The following is a 21,665-nucleotide window of genomic DNA, read 5'->3' on the forward strand; positions in this document are numbered from 1 at the left end:
CCAGTGGCTCCATGTTGCAAAATTTCTTAGCAAGAATTTAAACCTCAAATTGTATACTTAACAATTTTCTGTTTACCTTAGATCCTTTTCCAAAATTCTACATAATGAAATTTCCCTTTTTCTTACCTAATTTGGTTAGTCTAGAAGTTTCAAATATTATACAATATATTGGGAAGATTCTAAATAAGAGATAGAAAACTAAGAAAATACTTCAAAGAAACCTAAAATTAAAATTTCAAAAGGTAGAGGGAGGAGTCAAGATCGTGGAGAAGTAGCAGGCTGAGACGACATCAGGTAGCAGGAAATCAGCTAGATAGCCTATCAATCCATTCCAAACACCTACAAATCCAACAGGAGATCAAAGAGAAGAAGAGCAGCAATTCTAGAAACAGAAAATTGACCACTTTCTGAAAGGTAGGACCGGCAGAGAAGTGAATCCAAAGCGACAGGAAGATAGACCATGGGGGGAGGGGCCAGATCCGGCAAGTGGAGGAGCAATGGAGCACAAAATCAGAACTTTTAAGTCTGCTCCACTGAGGGACATCACTCCAGAGACTAAGCCAGGGTGAAGCCCACACAAGGACAGCATGGCCTCAGGTCCCACGGGGTGACAGAAGGATCAGGGGTGTCTGAGTGTGACAGGGATCACAGGTATTAGAACAGGGAACCTGGTTACAGAGACAGATCTGAGGAGTGAGCTCTTAACTTGGGGTTACCTTGAACTATGATCGGTGACACAGGCCATCCTCTGTGAGTGGGGACCCTACAAGATCCGGGGAGAACCCCCTGGAAGAGGTCAGGGATCTGTAGGGTTCGAAGACTTCAGTCAGAGCTCTGTGCCAGAGACAGAGACGCTTAGTCATAGGCTGGGTGAGCTCAGAGCACCGCTGGAGGCCAAGGAGAAAGGAGTGATTGAGCACTTTTCTCCAAGGGCACACTGAGGCATGGGACCCCAATCTCTCGTCTCCTCCGGGTCAGAGATTGGGAGGCCGCCATTTTCATTCCCATCCTCCAGAGCTCTATGGAAAGCATTCAGGGAACAAATGCTCCCGAAGTGAAACTGAGCGGATTACTTAGCCTGGGCCCTGGTAAGGGCGGTGCAATTCTGCCTCAGGCAAAGACACTTGAGAATCACTACAACAGGCCCCTCCTCAGAAGATCAAAAAGAAATCCAGCCAAGACCAAGTTCACTTACCAAGGAGAACAGTGCAATTACAGGGTAGGGGAAAGCAAAGCATGGAATTTCTCCCCATGATTCTTTAGTCTTGCAAAGTTAATTTTTAAAATTTTTTTCTCTGCTAATTTTTTAAACTTTTACCTTTCCTCTTTTAATGTTTTTTAAACTAGTTTATCTTAACAATACCTTTCATTAAAAAAAATCTTTTTTGAACCTTCATTATTATACTCATATTTTATCCTTCATTGTATCTAACTTTATTTTTTGTAAATACATAGGCTTTTGACGTCTAAAAAAATTTGGGGTAAAACTTCTTCTAATAGGTCAAAATACACCCTAAATCTAGCACAGGGCTTTGTTTTGGTCTCCAGCCTGAGCAAATTCTCTCTACTTTCTTTTTCCTTATTCTCCCAACCAACTTATCTTATCAACTCCTTTTTTAGAAATTAAATTTTTTTTCATCTTTATAGTCATATTCCATACCTTCATTGTGTTTACCTTAATGTATGTTTTTCATTCTTTAAAATTTTGGGAGGTAGTTTCTTCTAAGAGACTAAAATACTCCCAAAATTAAGTGGGTGACCCTCTTTTAGTCACCAGTCATATATATATATATATAATTTATATATTTTTAATATATTTTTATATTATTTAATATAATATTAAATATTTATTAAAGTTAAATATTAAATTAATATTAAATATTTAATATATTTTTTCTTTATTTGTTGTATTTTTTTAAATATTTTTTTCTCAACTCCTTTTTACCCCCTTTCTCCCTCCCACGATTTGGTCTCTTCTGATTTGGTTAAAGCACATTTTCCTGGGGTCTTTGCCAACCTTTTAGTATTTTATTTGCTCCTTCATATATTCTATCTGTATATAAGGACAAGGAAGAAAAACTCACTGCAAAAAACAAAACAAAACAAAACAAAAAACAAGAAGCTATACTAAAGGCTAGGGACCTAATCAATACAGACATTGGTAATATGTCAGATCTAGAGTTCAGAATGACAATTCTCAAGGTGCTAGCCGGGCTTGAAAAAGGCATGAAAGATATTAGAGAAACCCTGTCTGGAGAAATAAAAACCCTTTCTGGAGAAATAAAAGAACTAAAATCTGAACAAGTTGAAATCAAAAAAGCTATTAATGAGGTGCAATAAAAAATGGAGGCTTTTACTGCTAGGATAAATGAGGCAGAAGAGAGATTTAGTGATATAGAAGACCAAATGACAGAGAATAAAGAAGCCGAGCAAAAGAGAGACAAACAACTACTGGAACACAAGGGGAGAATTTGAGAAATAAGTGATACCATAAGACAAAACAATATTAGAATAATTGGGATTCCAGAAGAAGAAGAAAGAGAGAGGGGAGGAGAAGGTCTATTGGAGAGAATTATTGGAGAGAATTTCCCTAATATGGCAAAGGGAACAAGCATCAAAATCCAGGAGGTGCAGAGAACCCCCCTCAAAATCAACAAGAATAGGTCCACACCCCATCATCTAATAGTAAAATTTACAAGTCTTAGTGACAAAGAGAAAATCCTGAAAGCAGCCCGGGACAAGAAGTCTGTAACATACAATGGTAAAAATATTAGATTGGCAGCAGATTTATCCACAGAGCTCTGTCAGGCCAGAAAGAGCTGGCATGATATATTCAGAGCACTCAATGAGAAAAACAGGCAGCCAAGAATACTCTATCCAGCTAGGCTATCATTGAAAATAGAAGGAGAGATAAAAAGCTTCCAGGACAAACAAAAACTGTAAGAATTTGCAAACACCAAACCAGCTCTACAGGGAATATTGAAAGGGGTCCTCTAAGCAAAGAGAGAACCTAAAAGTAGTAGATCAGAAAGGAACAGAGACAATATATAGTAATAATCACCTTACAGGCAATACAATGGCATGAAATTCATATCTCTCAATAGTTACCTGAATGTAAATGGGCTAAATGCCCCAGTCAAAAGACACAGGGTATCAGAATGGATAAAAAAGACAAAACCCATCAATATGTTGCATACAAGAAGCTCATTTTAGATGCGAAGACACCTACAGATTTAAAGTGAGAGGGTGGAAACAATTTACCATGCTAATGGGCATCAGAAGAATGCTGGGGTGGCAATCCTTATATCAGATCAATTAGATTTTAAGCCAAAGAATATAATAAGAGATGAGGAAGGACATTATATCATACTCAAAGGGTCTGTCCAATAAGAAGATCTAACAATTTTAAATATCTATGCCCCTAACATGGGAGGAGACAATTATATAAACCAATTAATAACAAAATCAAAGAAACACATTGACAGTAATACAGTAATAGAAGGGGACTTTAACACTACACCTCACTGAAAAGGACAGATCATCCAAGCAAAAGATCCACAAGGAAATAAGGGCCTTAAATGACACACTGGACCAGATGGACATCACGGATATATTCAGAACATTCCATTCCAAAGCAACAGAATACACATTCTTCTCTAGTGCACATAGAACATTCTCAGAATAGATCACATTGTGGGTCATAAATTAGATCTCAACCGGTATCAAAAGATTGGGATCATTCCCTTTGTATTTTCAGACCACAATGCTCTGAAGCTAGAACTCAATCACAAGAAGAAATTTGGGACGAACACAAATACATAAAATAGACTAAAGAGCATCCTTCAAAAGAATGAATGGTCAAAAGGAAATTAAAGAAGAATTGAAAAAATTCATGGAAAGAAATGATAATGAAAGCACAACAATTCAAAATCTGTGGGACAAGCAGAGGCAGTCCTTAGAGGAAAATACATAATGATGCAAGCTGTTCACAAGAAACAAGAAAGATCTCAAATACACAACCTAAACCTACACCTAAAGGAGCTGGAGAAAGAACAAGAATGAAACCTTAAACCCAGCAGGAGAAGAGAAATCATAAAGATCAGAGCAGAAATCAATGAAATAAAACCAAAAAAACAATAGAACAAATCAACAAAACTGGGAGCTGGTTCTTTGAAAGAATTAATAAGATTGATAAACCCATGGCCAGACTTATCCAAAAGAAAAGAGAAAGGACCCAAGTAGATAAAATCATGAATGAAAGAGGAGAGATCACAACTAACACCAAAGAAATACAGACAATTATAAGAACATACTATGAGCAACTCTACGCCAACAAATTTGACAATCTGGAAGAAATGGATGCATTCCTAGAGACAAATAAACTACCACAACTGAACCAGGAAGAAATAGAAAACCTGAACAGGCCCATAACCAGTAAGGAGATTGAAATTGTCATCAAAAATCTCCAAACCAACAAAAGCCCAGGGCCAGACGGCTTCCCAGGGGAATTCCACCCAACATTTAATGAAGAACTAATACCTATACTCCTGAAACTGTTCCAAAAAACAGAAATGGAAGGAAAACTTCCAAATTCAGTTTTGTGAGGCCAGCATCACCTTGATCCCCAAACCAGACAAGGATCCCATCAAAAAAGAGAACTACAGACCAATATCATTGATGAACACAGATGTGAAAATTCTCACCAAAATACTAGCCAATAGAATTCAACATACATTAAAAGGATTATTCACCACGACCAAGTGGGATTTATTCCAGGGGTGCAAGGTTGGTTCAACATCTGCAAATCAATCAATATGATACAACACATTAATAAAAGAAAGAAAAAGAACCATATGATACTCTCAATAGATGTTGAAAAAGCATTTGACAAATTACAGCATCCCTTCCTGATCAAAACTGTTCAAAGTGTAGGGATAGAGGGCACATACCTCAATATTATGAAAGCCATCTATGAAAAACCCACCACAAATATCATTCTCAATGGAGAAAAACTGAAAGTTTTTCCCCTCAGGTCAGGAACACGGCAGGGATGTCCATTATCACCACTGCTAATTAAAATAGTACTAGAAGATCTAGCCTCAGCAATCAGACAACAAAAAGAAATTAAAGGCAGCCAAACTGGCAAAGAAGAAGTATCACTCTTTGCAGATGATATGATACTATATGTGGAAAACCCAAAAGACTCCACTCCAAATCTGCTAGAACTTGTACAGAAATTCAATAACGTGTCAGAATATAAAATCAATGCACAGAAATCAGTTGCATTTCTGTACACCAACAACAAGACAGAAGAAAGAGAAATTAAGGAGTCAATCCCATTTACAATTGCACCCAAAACCATAATATACTTAGAAATCAACCTAACGACTATGGACTCTGAAAAACAACCTGAGGGTTTTGAAGGGTCAGGGGTGGGAGGTTGGGGGAACAGGTGGTGGGTAATAGGGAGGGCACGTTTTGCATGCAGCACTGGGTGTTGTGCAAAAACAATGAATACTGTTACGCTGAGAAAAATAAATAAAATGGAAAAAAAAAAAAAAAGAAATCAACCTAACCAAAGAGGCAAAGAATCTGTACTCAGAAAACTGAAAAGTACTCATGAAAGAAATTGAGGAAGACACAAAGAAATGGAAAAATGTTCCATGATCCTGGATTGGAAGAACAAATATTGTAAAAATGTCTCTGCTACCTAAAGCAATCTACACGTTTAATGCAATCCCTATCAAAATACCATCCATTTTTTTTTCAAAGAAATGAAACAAATAACCCTAAAATTTATATAGAACCTGAAAAGATCTTGAATAGCCAAAGGAATATTGAAAAAGAAAGCCAAAGTTGGTGGCATCACAATTCTCCACTTCAAGCTCTATTACAAAGATTTCATCATCAAGACTGCATGGTACTGGCACAGAAACAGACACATAGATCAATGGAACAGAATAGAGAGCCCGAAAATAGACCCTCAACTCTATGGTCAACTAATCTTCAACAAAGCAGGAGAGAATATCCAATGGAAAAAAGACATCCTGATGGCCAAGAGACACATGAAAAAGTGCTCCACATCACTTGGTATCAGGGAAATACCAATCAAAACCACAATGAGATACCACCTCACACCAGTCAGAACGGCTAAAAGTAACAAGTCAGGAAATGACAGATGCTGGCGAGGATCCGGAGAAAGTGGAACCCTCCTACACTGTTGGTGGAAATGCAAGCATATATCCAACAGATACTTAGTGCCTGGCAATCTGTTCCATCTCTCTTTTAGGAGTTGCCATGACAAAGAAGTTATGCACACACACACACACACACACACACACACAGATGCGCACCCACGGTAGCATGATTTATATGTTTTCTGCTTGGAGACACTATATTTTACACAGTTTGAAACATTCAGAGTCTGATGCTTTTTTACTAATAGGACCCTCACATATTAGAGAATGATGTTCTTCCTCCTCTCCTCAACACATACATATAAGTAGTGTATGTGTAAATATATTCTTATAGGTGTTTGTATATCCACACACAAACACAAATGGACACAAGTATACTTATAACATGGTTTGAGTATCTTGAGGCAATTGGGTTGATTTAGAGCTTAAAACAGTGAAATTACTTTAAAAATAACAATTATATTCTGTAATTATATATTCATTTATTTTTAAAAGATTTTATTTATTCACTTGACAGACAGAGATCACAAGCAGGCAGAGATTCAGGCAGAGAGAGAGGGCTAAGCTGGCTCCCCACCAAACAGAGAGCCCCATGCGGGGCTCGATCCCAGGACCCTGGGATCATGACCTGAGCCAAACGCAGAGGCTTTAACCCACTGAATCATCTAGACACCCTTATATTCTGTATTTAAACTGAAAAACCGTTTTACAAACTCTTTGTAGGTGGCAGACTGTGTTGATGCTCAATCCAATAGGTATTACTCCTCTAAATATTTTTTTTAATTAATTAATTTATTTTTTCAGCATAACAGTATTCATAGTTTTTGCAAAACACCCAGTGCTGATGCAATTCGTGCCCTCCCTATTACCCCCCACCTTCTTCCCCAAACCTCCCAGCCCCGCCCTTCAAACCCTCAGGTTGTTTTTCAGAGTCTATAGTCTCTTATGGTTCACCTCCCCTTCCAATTTCCCTCAACTTCCTTCTCCTCTCCATCACCCAATGTCCTGCATGTCATTTGTTATGCTCCACAAATAAGTGAAACCATATGATACTTGACTCTCTCTGCTTGACTTATTTCACTCAGCATAATCACTTCCATTCCCGTCCATGTTGCTACAAAAGTTGGGTATTCATCCTTTCTTTTTTTTTTAAATAAACATATAATGTATTTTTATCCCCAGGGGTACAGGTCTGTGAATCACCAGGTTTACACACTTCACAGCACTCACCATAACACATACCCTCCCCAATGTCCAGAATCCCCTCTCCTCCCCCAACCCCACCTCCCCCCAGCAACTCCCGTTTGTTTTGTGAGATTAAGAGTCATTTATGGTTTGTCTCCCTCCCAATCCCATCTTGTTTCATATCATTTCCTCCTATCCCCCTAACCCCCCATGTTGCATCTCCACGTCCTCATATCAGGGAGATCATATGATAGTTGTCTTTCGACGATTGACTTATATAACTAAGCATGATACTCTCTAGTTCCATCCACATTATTGCAAATGGCAAGATTTCATTTCCTTTGATGGCTGCATAGTATTCCATTGTGTATATATACCACCTCTTTATCCATTCATCTGATTTGGACATCTTGGTTCTTTCCATAGTTTGGCTATTGTAGACATTGCTGCTATAAACATTCAGGCGCACGTGCCCCTTTGGATCACTACGTTTGTATCTTTAGGGTAAATACCCAGTAGTGCAATTGCTAGGTCATAGGGTAGTTCTATTTTCAACATTTTGAGGAACCTCCATGCTGTTTTCCAGAGTGGTTGCACCAGCTTGCATTCCCACCAACAGTGGAGGAGTGTTCCCGTTTCTCTGCCTCCTCGCCAGCATCTCTCATTTCCTGACTTGTTAATTTTAGCCATTCTGACTGGTGTGAGATGATATCTCCTGTGGTTTTGATTGGTATTTCCCTAATGCCGAGTGAGGTGGAGCACTTTTCATGTGTCTGTTGGCCATTTGGATGTCTTCTTTGCAGAACTGTCTGTTCATGTCCTCTGCCCATTTCTTGATTGGATTGTTTGTTCTTTGGGTGTTGAGTTTGCTAAGTTCCTTATAGATTTTGGATACTAGCCCTTTATCTGATATGTCGTTTGCAAATATCTTCTCCCATTCTCTCAGTTGTCTTTTGGGTTGGTTAACTGTTTCCTTTGCTGTGCAAAAGCTTTTGATCTTGATGAAATCCCAAAAGTTCATTTTTGCCCTTGCTTCCCTTGCCTTTGGCGATGTTCCTAGGAAGATGTTGCTGCGCCTGAGGTTGAAGAGGTTGCTGCCTGTGTTCTCCTCAAGGATTTTGATGGATTCCTTTCTCACATTGAGGTCCTTCATCCATTTGGAGTCTATTTTCGTGTGTGGTGTAAGGAAGTGGTCCAATTTCATTTTTCTGCATGTGGCTGTCCAATTTTCCCAGCACCATTTATTGAAGAGGCTGTCTTTTTTACATTGGACATTCTTTCCTGCTTTGTCAAAGATTAGTTGACCATAGAGTTGAGGGTCGATTTCTGGGCTCTCTATTCTGTTCCATTGCTCTATGTGTCTATTTTTGTGCCAGTACCATGCTGTCTTGATGATGACAGCTTTGTAATAGAGCTTGAAGTCCGGAATTGTGATGCCACCAACTTTGGCTTTCTTTTTCAATATTCCTTTGGCTATTCAAGGTCTTTTCTGGTTCCATATAAATTTGAGGATTATTTGTTCAATTTCTTTGAAAAAAATGGATGGGATTTTGATAGGGATTGTATTAAATGTGCAGATTGCTTTAGATAGCATAGACATTTTCACAATATTTATTCTTCCAATCCAGGAGCATGGAACATTTTTCCATTTCTTTGTGTCTTCCTCAATTTCTTTCATGAGTACTTTATAATTTTCTGCATATAGATTTTTAGCCTCTTTGGTTAGGTTTATTCCTAGGTATCTTATAGTTTTGGGTGCAATTGTAAATGGGATTGACTCCTTAATTTCTCTTTCTTCTGTCTTGTTGTTGGTGTACAGAAATGCAACTGATTTCTGTGCATTGATTTTATATCCTGACACTTTACTGAGTTCCTGTACAAGTTCTAACAGTTTTGGAGTGGAGTCTTTTCGGTTTTCCACATTTAGTATCATATCATCTGCGAAGAGTGATAGTTTGACTTCTTCTTTGCCAATTTGGATGCCTTTAATTTCTTTTTGTTGTCTGATTGCTGAGGCTAGGACTTCTAGTACTATGTTGAATAGCAGTGGTGATAATGGACATCCCTGCCGTGTTCCTGACCTTAACGGAAAAGCTTTCAGTTTTTCTCCATTGAGAATGATATTTGCGGTGGGTTTTTCATGGATGGCTTTGATAATATTGAGGTATGTGCCCTCTATCCCTACACTTTGAACAGTTTTGATCAGGAAGGGATGCTCTCCTTTGTCAAGTGCTTTTTCAGCATCTGTTGAGAGTATCATATGGTTCTTGTTCTTTCTTTTATTAATGTGTTGTATCACATTGATTGATTTGCAGATGTTGAACCAACCTCGCAGCCCTTGAATAAATCCCACTTGATCGTGGTGAATAATGCTTTTAATGTACTGTTAAATCCTATTGGCTAGTATTTGGTGAGAATTTTCACATCTGTGTTTATCAAGGATATTGGTCTGTAGTTCTCTCTTTTGATGGGATCCTTGTCTTGTTTTGGGATCAAGGTGATGCTGGCCTCATAAAATGAGTTTAAAGTTTTCCTTCCATTTCCATTTTTTGGAACAGTTTCAGGAGAATAGGAATTAGTTGTTCATTAGATGTTTGTTAGAATTCCCCTGGGAAGCCATCTGGTCCTGGGCTTTTGTTTGTTTGGAGATTTTTGATGACTGTTTCAATCTCCTTACTGGTTATGGGCCTGTTCAGGTTTTCTATTTCTTCCTGGTTCAGTTGTGGTAGTTTATATGTCTCTAGGAATGCATCTATTTCTTCCAGATTGTCAAATTTATTGGCGTAGAGTTGCTCATAGTATGTTCTTATAATTGTCTGTATTTCTTTGGTGTTAGTTGTGATCTCTCCTCTTTCATTCATGATTTTATTTATTTGGGTCCTTTCTCTTTTCTTTTGGATAAGTCTGGCCATGGGTTTATCAATCTTATTGATTCTTTCAAAGAAGCAGCTCCTAGTTTCATTGATTTGTTCTATTGTTTTTTTGGTTTCTATTTCATTGATTTCTGCTCTGATCTTTATGATTTCTCTTCTCCTGCTGGGTTTAGGGTTTCTTTCTTGTTCTTTCTCAACTCCTTCAGGTGTAGGGTTAGGTTGTGTACTTGAGACCTTTCTTGTTTCTTGAGAAAGGCTTGTACCACTATATATTTTCCTCTCAGGACTGCCTTTGCTGTGTCCCACAGATTTTGAACCGTTGTGTTTTCATTATCATTTGTTTCCATGAATTTTTTCAATTCTTCTTTAATTTCCTGGTTGACCCATTCATTCTTTAGAAGGATGCTGTTTAGTCTCCATGTATTTGGGTTCTTTCCAGCTTTCCTCTTGTGATTGAGATTATCCAAGTTTCTGTTTTTCTCCCACTCTGTTGCTGAAAAATGGTGAAAAGTATTTATTTTTAATAACAAGAAATTCAAATATGCAACTCTGACCTTACTGCCTGCATTATTCTCAGCACATCCTTCTTGTGTTGAGATCATCCTCAGTTTTGTAGCAGGAGACCTACAGTAACTCCGAGCGACATGGTCAGAAAACAGGCACATCAGAGTAAGAAAAGTTTTGTTTTTTTCCCTAGAAATATTTTTTTTGCTGAAATATACTATACATATGAAAATATTTACATGTCATAATCAGTATACAGCTTGATATATATCCATAAGTGTTACTAACTTAATCAGCATTCAAATTATGTTTCTCTTTCATGCCTTCCTACAAAGCAAAGGAAACTCATCTATGTTGCTTTGTTCATTATCTTTCCAGCTAGGATGGAACAAAGGAGGTGAATGTGTAGAAACAACCACTGTCTAGTTAAATATAAATCTTAGGCTACCAAGGGTCTCCTCAATAAGTGTTATCAGTAATTGACTTCGTGGATTCTTGTAGTAAAGTATTTGGAAACCCTCTGAGACACTTCTTCTAGGAAGCAAAACATGTGAATGGTTGCTACCCTAGCAGATTTTTCTCTTTTTTTTATAGTCATCATAGGGGAACTGATGTATCTGGTAGGGTAATGGAAACATGAGTAGGAATTAGGCAGTGGAGGATAGGATGAGTGGGAAGCAGAGATGGGGATAACTCCCCACGACCGAAGCTCACCACCAGGTAGCCTTTATCCTCAGCTGCTCCATCCCGTATCTTTTGTAAAGGCAGGAGCAGTTGTTTGTCATGTGCTGCTCATGCAATAAGCCAGAGTGGTTTTAATGTTGAAGTGTGTGTGTGCCAGTCCACTCTGACCCTGTGGAGCAAAGGAGGGCTTATTTGCTGGTCTGAGTCTTCTTCTCATAAATAGGAGTGTGTAAGGAGAGGGAGACAGCTGGAGTTTCATTCTTTTCTTTTTTTAAAATTTATTTGGCGCACAGATAGAGAGCACATGTAGGCAGAGCGGCAAGCAGAGGGAGAGGGAGAAGCAGGCTCCCTGCTGTGCAGGGAGCCGATGCGGGGCTTGACCCCAGGACCCCAGGATCATGACCCCAGCCAAAGGCAGTCACGCAAATGACTGAGCCACCCAGGCACCTCAGAGCTGGGGTTTCTATTAACGGGACTTTCTTCTGTCCTCACAGATTTCCAAAGAGGACAATATTGGTTAGAAATGATGCCTTAGTGACTAAATTTCTTCTTGCTGGATTAACAGACAGCCCAGAGCTCCACAACCCCTCTTTTTCCTGTTTCTGATGATCTACACTGTCACCGTGTTGGGCAACCTTGGCTTGATCATTCTCATCAGTCTCAACTCTCACCTCCACACCCCCATGTACTACTTCCTCTTCAACCTATCCTTCATTGATCTCTGTTACTCTTCTGTTTTCACCCCCAAGATGCTGATGAACTTTGTATCAAGGGAGAACGTCATCTCCTATGTCGGGTGCATGACGCAGCTGTTTTTCTTTCTCTTTTTTGTCATCTCGGAATGCTACATGTTGACCTCAATGGCCTATGACCACTATGTGGCCATCTGTCATCCATTGCTGTATAGGGTCAGCATGTCCCATCAGGTCTGTTGCTTGTTAACTGTTGCCGCATACATGATGGGATTTGCTGGAGCCTCTGCCCACACAGGCTGCATGCTTAGACTGACCTTCTGCCATGTCAATATCATCAACCATTACCTGTGTGACATTCTTCCTCTTCTCCAACTGTCCTGCACCAACACCTATGTCAATGAGGTGGTAGTTCTGATAGTCGTGGGAATTAATATCACCGTACCCAGTTTTACCATCCTGATTTCTTATGTCTTTATCCTCACTAGCATTCTTCATATCAGTTCTGCTCAAGGACGATCAAAAGCCTTCAGTACCTGTAGCTCTCACATCATTGCTCTTTCTCTTTTTTTTGGGTCAGCAGCATTCATGTATCTTAAATATTCTCCTGAATCTATGGACCTGGGAAAAATTTCTTCAGTTTTCTATACTAATGTGGTACCCATGCTCAATCATCTGATCTACAGTTTGAGGAACAAAGATACCAAGGTTACACTGCAGAATGCCCTGATTAAAATATGGAGGAGAAACATGCTGTAATTGCAAGGTGTAATGTAAAGGAATTTGATTTTTAGAAACTTTTGTTAGTATTTTTCAGGAAGAGGTTTTGATCATTACCAATATTTCTGCAGATTGTGTTATCTGTGTTTTAATAAATTCCTCTTATCATTTCCCTTATGTCATTTCCCTATGTTGTCTCATTTTTTGCTTCCATATTTCTGTACCTGATAGTAGTTTACTAAATAACTAATAACATGTTTATAAAAAGAACAAATATACAGATTCTTTTTTTTTTTCCATACTGTTTCTGTCTCTGGGCTATTCCTAACCTGGACAAGTATGGTAAAATTCATAAGTGCCAGAAAGTTGAAATTACAGCTTGCTCACCTAAACTCAGAAGTGTGAATTACTTTAGAAACATTCTTTTTCTTTTCCATATTGTCGCTGGTATAGGCAAAAGGCTTCAATGAGATGTGTTCGTTACAAACTACATATATAGCTTAAAGTATAATCAAATCACTCTTGTCTTTTCATTTTGTTCTATTTTCTTACTAACTTTTCTTTTTATTATTCTGTTCTTTCTTGTTCCCTTTGAAATGGTTAAATCTGTATTACACACCACCTGCCTTTGGGAACCTCAGTCAGCCCAGTTCATTTAACACTGAAGTGAATACATATGACTCCACCTTTTATTGCCAAAAATAGTATTAACATAGTATGACTACAGAAATAATACATATGTATCTCAGGATCCAAAATAGGGGATGACTGGTATATCAGATATTTTGAAAAGAGCTTAAAGTTCTCACTGTAGTCTGTTATTTATCACTGAAAAGAAAATAATGCATATTGGGAGAAACATGTTAGACATTATTTTATCTATTTAATGATGTTTATAATGAAAAAAGGGCATATACTAATGATAATCAACTATTCCCAGAAACATTTTGTGAGCTTACTTAAATCTGTGTCTTAGCCCATTTGGGCTGTTATAACAAAATGCTACAGAATTGGTGGCTAATAAACAATGGAAATTTATTTCTCACAGTTCTGGAGGCTCTAAGTCCAAGATCAGGATGCCAGTGTGAATGGCTGAGGGCCCTCTTTTAAGTGACACACCTCTCATGATACCCTCTCATGGTGGAAGGCACTAGTGATCTATATGGAGCTGTTTTTATAAGGGAAAAATCACCCTCATGAGAATTCCATTGTCATAACCTAAGCACCTTCCAAAAGCCCCACATCCTGATATGTTTGTGGGTTAGGATTTCAACATTTGACCATAGCACTTTGTCTCACCAAGAAGAGAATAAGGATTTAAAGTAGGTACTGTTTCCTATAATTTTCCTGTTTCTCAATGTTTTTCTCATTTATATATTTAGAACATAAAATATGTTGGGATGACAAGAAATATTTGTTGAATTGGATTATCTTGCTTGAATAACAACAATAATGTTTATTGCTAAATCAATAAATTATATTAATAAATATATAATAATATATTAATTAGTAAAATTAGTATAGTATAATATAATATAATAGCAGTAATAAATCAAAAAGAACTTCAGGGTATAATTTGTTTGTGGGAGTGGACTGTGGCAGTCATAAGGAGGTGCTGCTCAATTCTTCAAGAGAACCAGCTGTGGGAAGCATTATTGACTGAGAGTCTGTAGCTTATACTCCTTTGGATTCACTGTTGTATTCAGGGAGGGTCCATGCTCGCTCTGAGATGTCCCCAGCCAGTGGCTTAGTATGATGCATCATAGAGGAGCTGGCCAATAGCTGTGTAATACAGGTGTCTTCTGATAGGCATTCTTTGCTTAGGTACTTCCTGTCATCCTAACAGAGACATTCTGGAAATGCACTGTAGTCTGAGATTTTCCTACCGTGTCTTTCATCCTCTCTCTTCTTTCTTAGGTGTCAGAGTTTCAACCCAGTTTGAAGACCTTTATCATTGACTCCCTCTCCCTCCCATTTTATCTTTCACAGCTATTTGCCACAATAAATGCCTTGGAGATTTAATTATTTCTTGGCATCTGCTCCTTGGGGACCTCTAGATGACACAGAAGGTTTACACTAACTGATTTTAACACTTAAATTTAGGCTTTGATAATGAAGACAGATCGGTTTTATTATAAATAAGTCATGGTACAGCACAGAAGGTTCAGAAAGAGATCCTTATACAGTCAATTGATTTTTGACCAGGCAACAGAGTAAATCCATAGGGATAGGAAAATCTTTTAAGCAATTGATTCTGGAAATTCTGTTCTTGAGAAAACAATTAAGTGATCTCTACCTCACACCACATACAATGATTAATTTTAAATGGATCAGACTCTACACGTAAAGTTTAAACATAAATCTTCTAGAAGAAAACATAAGAAAGTATTGGTGTAGACATAGATTTCTTAGACATATTCTGGAAAGCACTAAATTCAAAAGAAAAAAAAAGACAAAATAAACTTCATTAATATTAGAGTACCAGTTTACCAAAAAAATTCATAGGCAAGCCACAGATTTGAAGAATATTTGCAATACCTGTATCTGAGTCTCTGAAAAAGGTGATAACCATCACATATAACAAGTTAAAAATTAAAAGATACCTCAATAATAAAAGACCATTTCATAAAAATGATTCGAAAGCCCAAAAGTCCTAAAGAAAGGCATACAAATGGCCAATAAACACATGGAAATGTGTTTAACTTTCTGCACCTCCTTAGATGCATAGTCAGTAGCTGGACAACACTTCCAGGGCAGCTGTACTGTCCTCCCTTGCTTCATTGCATGGTCTCTGCCCCTTGAAAGGCTCAAGCACTTATTGGGCCTCCTCATTGGTCTCCCTCCATGTTGGACCCAGCATTGGGGGAACCTCTACTTCAGACGTCCAAGCACTTTTAAATCCTCCATTCCTCCAAGAACTAATCCTAATCTATTCTGAGATTCTAGAATCTGATCATGCTTCCTCTTTCCATGTGTTCTACCAGTTATGAGTGTGGTAGCTATTTTATATACTTTGTCTATATTTTTCAATGTTTTTGTCTTTCCACCATGCAATATCTGAATAAGCCAATTCTTTGTTTTAAATATACTCCATAAGAAGCACATATTATACCATTTGTTTTTCTGACTGTACCTTGCCTGTTACAGGTAGCACATTTTACATGATTTTGATGGATTGATTTGTTCACTTTAGGAGACATTATCTTGCCTATCAGCATATTCCAAACCTCAACAGCAGTGATTTAGTCAGAAGTAGACATTTTACTTCTCTTTTCTACCAACTGTTTTTTTTTTTTTTAACTTTTCTTTTCTCCCTAGAGTTACTGAGTTTGTAAGATTAAATGTAGGGATTTTGATGGTTCTCTTTTTGCTACATGGGGAGAACTCATCTGAGATTAAAACTGAATAGAGCCAAGAAGAACAAGAAGTGGGAAGAGAGACATGCACATGAATGACTTAGTCCTATACAGCTATACAAGGAACCATGTACATCCTCAGCTTAGCAGCTTTACACACTTTTGTGGTATAGGCTGGCTTATCTAGACAGATCCAGCTTGAATTTCTGTCACTTAATTTGAAGGATTCTTAGTACACCCTCTACAAAATATTCCACATATACTACACAGTTCTGCATGGTGTAATGGTAAAAGAAATCAGTTCTGGGTTCATAGATCCTTAAATATAAATGTTGCTCTGGCACTTGCTGTCTTGACCATGGAGCAATCAATGAACCTCTTCCTGCCTGATTTAGAGGGTGGGCATGAGGAGGACATAAGGGAAGGTGAATAGAGAATCTAGCACTGTGACCAGCTAACAATAACTAAGAGTGGTACAAATCTCAGTTTCCTTGCCTGTATTGAGAAATCATTGGTTCAAGACCTGTACCTCATTTTGTGTGTGTTCACTCTGTCTTACAGTCTAGATGCTCAGAAATTGTTCATTAAATGTAGTGAGTCAGGAAAATCTCTAAAGAGAGTCTATTTATGGAGTTTTAGTCCTCATGCACCATCTACTTTGGGTATAATAGGACTCTCAGGACCTGGAACATTACATTTCAGACTCCAGGTTCCTCTGGACTTAGTATGCTTCTAGGTTTCATCCTAGAATTGCAGTGGAGGACTCTGGTTAAAGATGGAAGACTAAGATAAGCAGCTTGTCTCTGTTTCTTCTAGAAACTCACCAACATGACAAAAAAGGGATTAAAAGTGGCATTAACTTACCTACTTTACTATTATAACGATGTAACAGTAGGAATTAGGAATAGAGAGCAAGAAGAGAGTGTGCATGTTTGTACAGTGATGGTACAGGGTAGAAAAGGTTACAAATTCTCATCTTAGTAGGAGTCCTGGTTAGAAACTATTAGAGTAATCTAAATTAGAGATGAAGAGAGAATATAGAAGCTATGTAAGAGGGAAAGCCAAATATTTCAAGGAGTTGGATTCTCTGGGAATTGGAGACTGGATGAACATGGCCAGTGAGAGGAAGTTGCGTAATATTAGTTTGTAGATTAGTTGCCTGGGTGATGTCAGAAATGTGCTGACTTAAGTTTTGAGCACTTTGAGCCTGAGGCACATAAGATAGACCTTTTTGAGAGGCATTTATGGAAGTCCACCTACACGTAGCTACATGTAGCTATGGATCTACATACGGATCTGCATTTCTCAAAATGAGTGATTTTACCACCAAGGGATATATGCCAGTGTCCAGAGGACATTTTGATTGTCAGATGTGGTGGTGGGGGATACTACTGGAATCTAATGGGTAGAGGCCAGGGATGGTTTCTTCTTAGGATACACAGGACAGCTTCACAATAAAGAACTATCTAGGGGAGTCAAGATGGCGGGGAAGTAGGAGGAGGCACCATTTCAACCTGTACCCTAAAGTGAGCTGATTACCTACCAAAGAACTCCGACCACCCATGAAATCAGCCTGAGATCAGAATTATACACGTCTGGATCTCTACTGGAGCAGAAGACGCCAGTGGCAGGTAAAGCAGACTGGGAGCGTCGGACTGATATCGGAAGATAAACAAAAGGGGGAGGGAGCCACCAGAGGTGACCGATTGGAAAGTAACACCCCAACAGGAGAGGGCTCTGCGACTGGGGACCAGCATTAACTTGGAGTCTGGTTGAAAGCACTCAAAAAACAAACAGCAAAGCATTGGGGAGGGGAGGCGAACCATAAGAGACTATGGACTCTGAAAAACAACCTGAGGGTTTTGAAGGATCAGTGGTGGGAGGTTGGGGGAACAGGTGGTGGGTAATGGGGAGGGCACGTTTTGCATGGAGCACTGGGTGTTGTGCAAAAAGAATGAATACTGTTACGCTGAAAAAATAAATAAAATGGAAAAAAAAATAAAACCATTATCATTAAATAAAAAAAAAAAAAAAACAGCAAAGGATCGCAGGGGGTAATAGTGGGAACCTGGGCGGTTAGGGTCAGGGACCTAAGTCCCCGGACCCAGGACAGCCTCCCCTGGCGCGGAGCCAGAGAGAGTGCGACGGAGAAATCAGGTCTCCATCCCTGAGCCACCAGTGCCCCTGAATGCCAGCGCGCCCCCGAGAACAAGTCTGTCTGGCTCCCGTGAGGGGCTGGGAGCCTGGCCAGATGGCAGTCCTGAAATGCGCGCGTCCCACACCCTCCCTTGGGATAGGTGCTACTAGGCGCTAGCCTGGAGCTCTGGCATCCGGAAAAACCAGACATTCCCAGCCCGGGACAGCGGGAAAATCTCAGTGTGCGATCTCTGCTCAGAACCTCTCTGGCGGTCTGGAGCTGCCTAGACAGCCACCCCTGCCCTGGTTTTGGGTACAATGAGGAGCTCCTGCATCCCCAGGGACAGTGACTCAGAACTGACTCTGCCAGCAGCTTTTGCAAAACAATCTGAGGCTTCTCTCTGAGAGGGAGGTTGGGGTGTTGTTTGCTCTCCTCTAAACCTCCAAAAACCATCAAAAGCTGTCAAGGCGAGAGAAAGCAGATGAAAGAACATAAAAACCTCCAGAGAACAAAAGGCTGAAAAAAACATTTTCCTGAAAAAAAAAAGAGCTCACCCCCTTGAGGGGAGCGGGAGGACCTAACTCAGGGAACATCATTGTCTGAAAACCCACGTGGCAGGCCCCTCCCCCAGAAAACCAACCAGGAAGGAAGAAAAAAAAAAAAAAAAAGACTACAAGAGAACAACCACCACTACTTCATAAATACAACTTTTTTTTTTTTTTTTTTTTTTTTTTTTTTTTTCTCATTAAACTTTGTTTTAATGGGTCTCAAAATTCTGTGACAGATTTTTGGTCAAGTTGTTTCCATTAAAAAGTACTGATTTTAAAAACTAATAACTTAAAACTGCCACACACACACAAAAAAAATGTTCCACAAAACATTCTCCTTTCCTTCTGAAGGTTTTACGATGCATTGTTATCATTAACCAGTCTTTTACTATTAAACTTAAATGGCCAATTGACACAAACAGTTCTGAGACCGTTCTTCCACCACTGATTAAGACTGGGGTGGCAGGTGTTGGGGATAATATTCATTTAGCCTTCTGAGCTTTCTGGGCAGACTTGGTGACCTTGCCAGCTCCAGCTGCCTTCTTGTCCACTGCTTTGATGACACCCACAGCAACCGTCTGTCTCATGTCACGAACAGCAAAACGGCCCAGAGGAGGATAGTCAGAGAAGCTCTCAACACACATAGGCTTGCCAGGAACCATATCAACAATGGCAGCATCACCAGATTTCAAGAACTTGGGACCATCTTCCAGCTTTTTTCCAGAACGACGATCTATCTTCTCCTTCAGCTCAGCAAACTTACAAGCAATGTGAGCTGTGTGACAATCCAGCACAGGTGCATATCCAGCACTAATTTGGCCTGGATGGTTGAGAATAATCACCTGAGCAGTGAAGCCAGCTGCTTCCATTGGTGGGTCATTTTTGCTGTCACCAGCCACATTGCCACGACGAACATCTTTGACAGATACGTTCTTGACATTGAAGCCCACATTGTCCCCAGGAAGAGCCTCACTCAAAGCTTCATGGTGCATTTCAACAGACTTGACTTCAGTTGTAACATTGACTGGAGCAAAGGTGACCACCATGCCAGGTTTAAGAACACCAGTCTCCACTCGACCCACAGGAACAGTACCAATACCACCAATTTTGTAGACGTCCTGGAGAGGCAGACGCAAGGGCTTGTCAGTTGGACGAGTTGGTGGCAGAATGCAATCCAGGGCTTCAAGCAGTGTGGTTCCACTGGCATTCCCATCTTTACGGGTGACTTTCCATCCCTTGAACCAAGGCATGTTAGCACTTGGCTCCAGCATGTTGTCACCATTCCAACCAGAAATTGGCACAAATGCTACTGTGTCGGGGTTGTAGCCAATTTTCTTAATGTAGGTGCTGACTTCCTTAACGATTTCCTCGTATCTCTTCTGGCTGTAGGGTGGCTCAGTGGAATCCATTTTGTTAACACCAACAATTAGTTGTTTTACACCCAGTGTGTAAGCCAGAAGGGCATGCTCACGGGTCTGCCCATTCTTGGAAATACCTGCTTCAAATTCACCAACACCAGCAGCAACAATCAGGACAGCACAGTCAGCCTGAGATGTGCCTGTAATCATGTTTTTGATAAAGTCTCTGTGTCCTGGAGCATCAATGATGGTCACATAATACTTGCTGGTCTCGAATTTCCACAGGGAGATATCAATGGTGATACCACGTTCACGTTCAGCTTTCAGTTTATCCAAGACCCAGGCATACTTGAAGGAGCCTTTTCCCATCTCAGCAGCCTCCTTCTCGAATTTTTCGATAGTTCTTTTGTCGATTCCACCACATTTGTAGATCAGATGACCAGTAGTGGTAGACTTGCCCGAATCTACGTGTCCGATGACAACAATGTTGATATGAGTCTTTTCCTTCCCCATTCTGGTTTAGGTTGAGCGGTGGTTTTCACGACACCTGTGTTCTGGCGGCAAACCCGTTGCGAAAAAGATAAATACAACTTTTATTTTTAACTCTTTACCAATATTCTGATTCTTTTTTTTTATACATACAGATAATTTTTTAACCTATTTACCATCACACTGAGATGTCCAGTACATCAAATTCTTTAATAACCTTCTAACCTGAACTTTTTGATACATACACCCGTGTTTTTCTTTTGTTTTTCTATTTTTTTAATTCTTTTTTTAACTTTAACTTAGTTTAGTCTAGTTTATTCTTTTTTAATTTTTATTTTCTACTATACATATAGAGTTAAACTTCAAGGGAATCCCCTTTCCCCAATCAATGCTACCCCTATAGGCAAACCAGTTTCTAATCCCCCTGTAACTTAGGAAAGTTGAGTCCCTTAACAAAAACATCAGGATACCTTCAGGAAGAATCAAAATAACCTTCCTCACCCACACTGAGGATCTATAACCATTCTCCCAATTTTTCCTTCTGTCAGTGTGTCTGTGAATTTGTGTTTGTCCTGATAATATATAAATCTTATACTTGGGGTTCTTTCTGATGAGGTTCTTCCCTTTTTTTTTGCTTATATATACATATTTTTTTTCTCTTGTCATATACTTTTATCACTCTTTTTGTTTGTCTGTTTTTGTTTGTATACTCCACAAATCTTACCTTGTGGCCCGTTTGGGCTGAGCCTTCTCTTTTATCTTCCCTTTTTCCCTATCTCTCTCTCTCTCTTTTTTTTTTTTTCCTTTTTTCTTTCCCCTTTTTTTTTCTTTCTTCTTCTCTATTTCTTTTTCTTTTCTGTTTTCTCTCATTTGGGTGGGGAATCCTGATTGCACAGAAGCGTTCCAGGGTGCACATTGACTG

At 39.2% G+C, this 21,665-nt stretch overlaps 2 protein-coding genes across 2 annotated transcripts; one reads left to right on the forward strand and one right to left on the reverse strand.

Moving 5' to 3' along the window:
- Positions 1 to 724: 724 nt before the first annotated feature.
- LOC123948825 (olfactory receptor 8B3-like) lies at positions 725 to 12,894 on the forward strand. Its single transcript, XM_046015960.1, is given in 3 exon segments — positions 725 to 750; positions 11,938 to 12,020; positions 12,023 to 12,894. Coding segments are annotated over 3 exon segments (981 nt in total).
- Positions 12,895 to 19,231: 6,337 nt separating this feature from the next.
- Positions 19,232 to 20,829, reverse strand: LOC123949511 (elongation factor 1-alpha 1). Its single transcript, XM_046017025.1, has one exon. It carries the CDS (start codon positions 20,765 to 20,767, stop codon positions 19,379 to 19,381), a length of 1,389 nt encoding a protein of 462 aa, XP_045872981.1. The 5' UTR covers positions 20,768 to 20,829; the 3' UTR covers positions 19,232 to 19,378.
- Positions 20,830 to 21,665: the final 836 nt, after the last annotated feature.

The sequence above is a fragment of the Meles meles genome, chromosome 8, assembly GCF_922984935.1.
Source record: "Meles meles chromosome 8, mMelMel3.1 paternal haplotype, whole genome shotgun sequence".
Taxonomy (NCBI): Eukaryota; Metazoa; Chordata; class Mammalia; order Carnivora; family Mustelidae; genus Meles; species Meles meles.

What these genes read in the sequence shown, in the direction of transcription:
- LOC123949511 (XM_046017025.1), bottom strand. Translation starts at nt 20,767, where the DNA reads ATGGGGAAGGAAAAGACTCATATCAACATTGTTGTCATCGGACACGTA.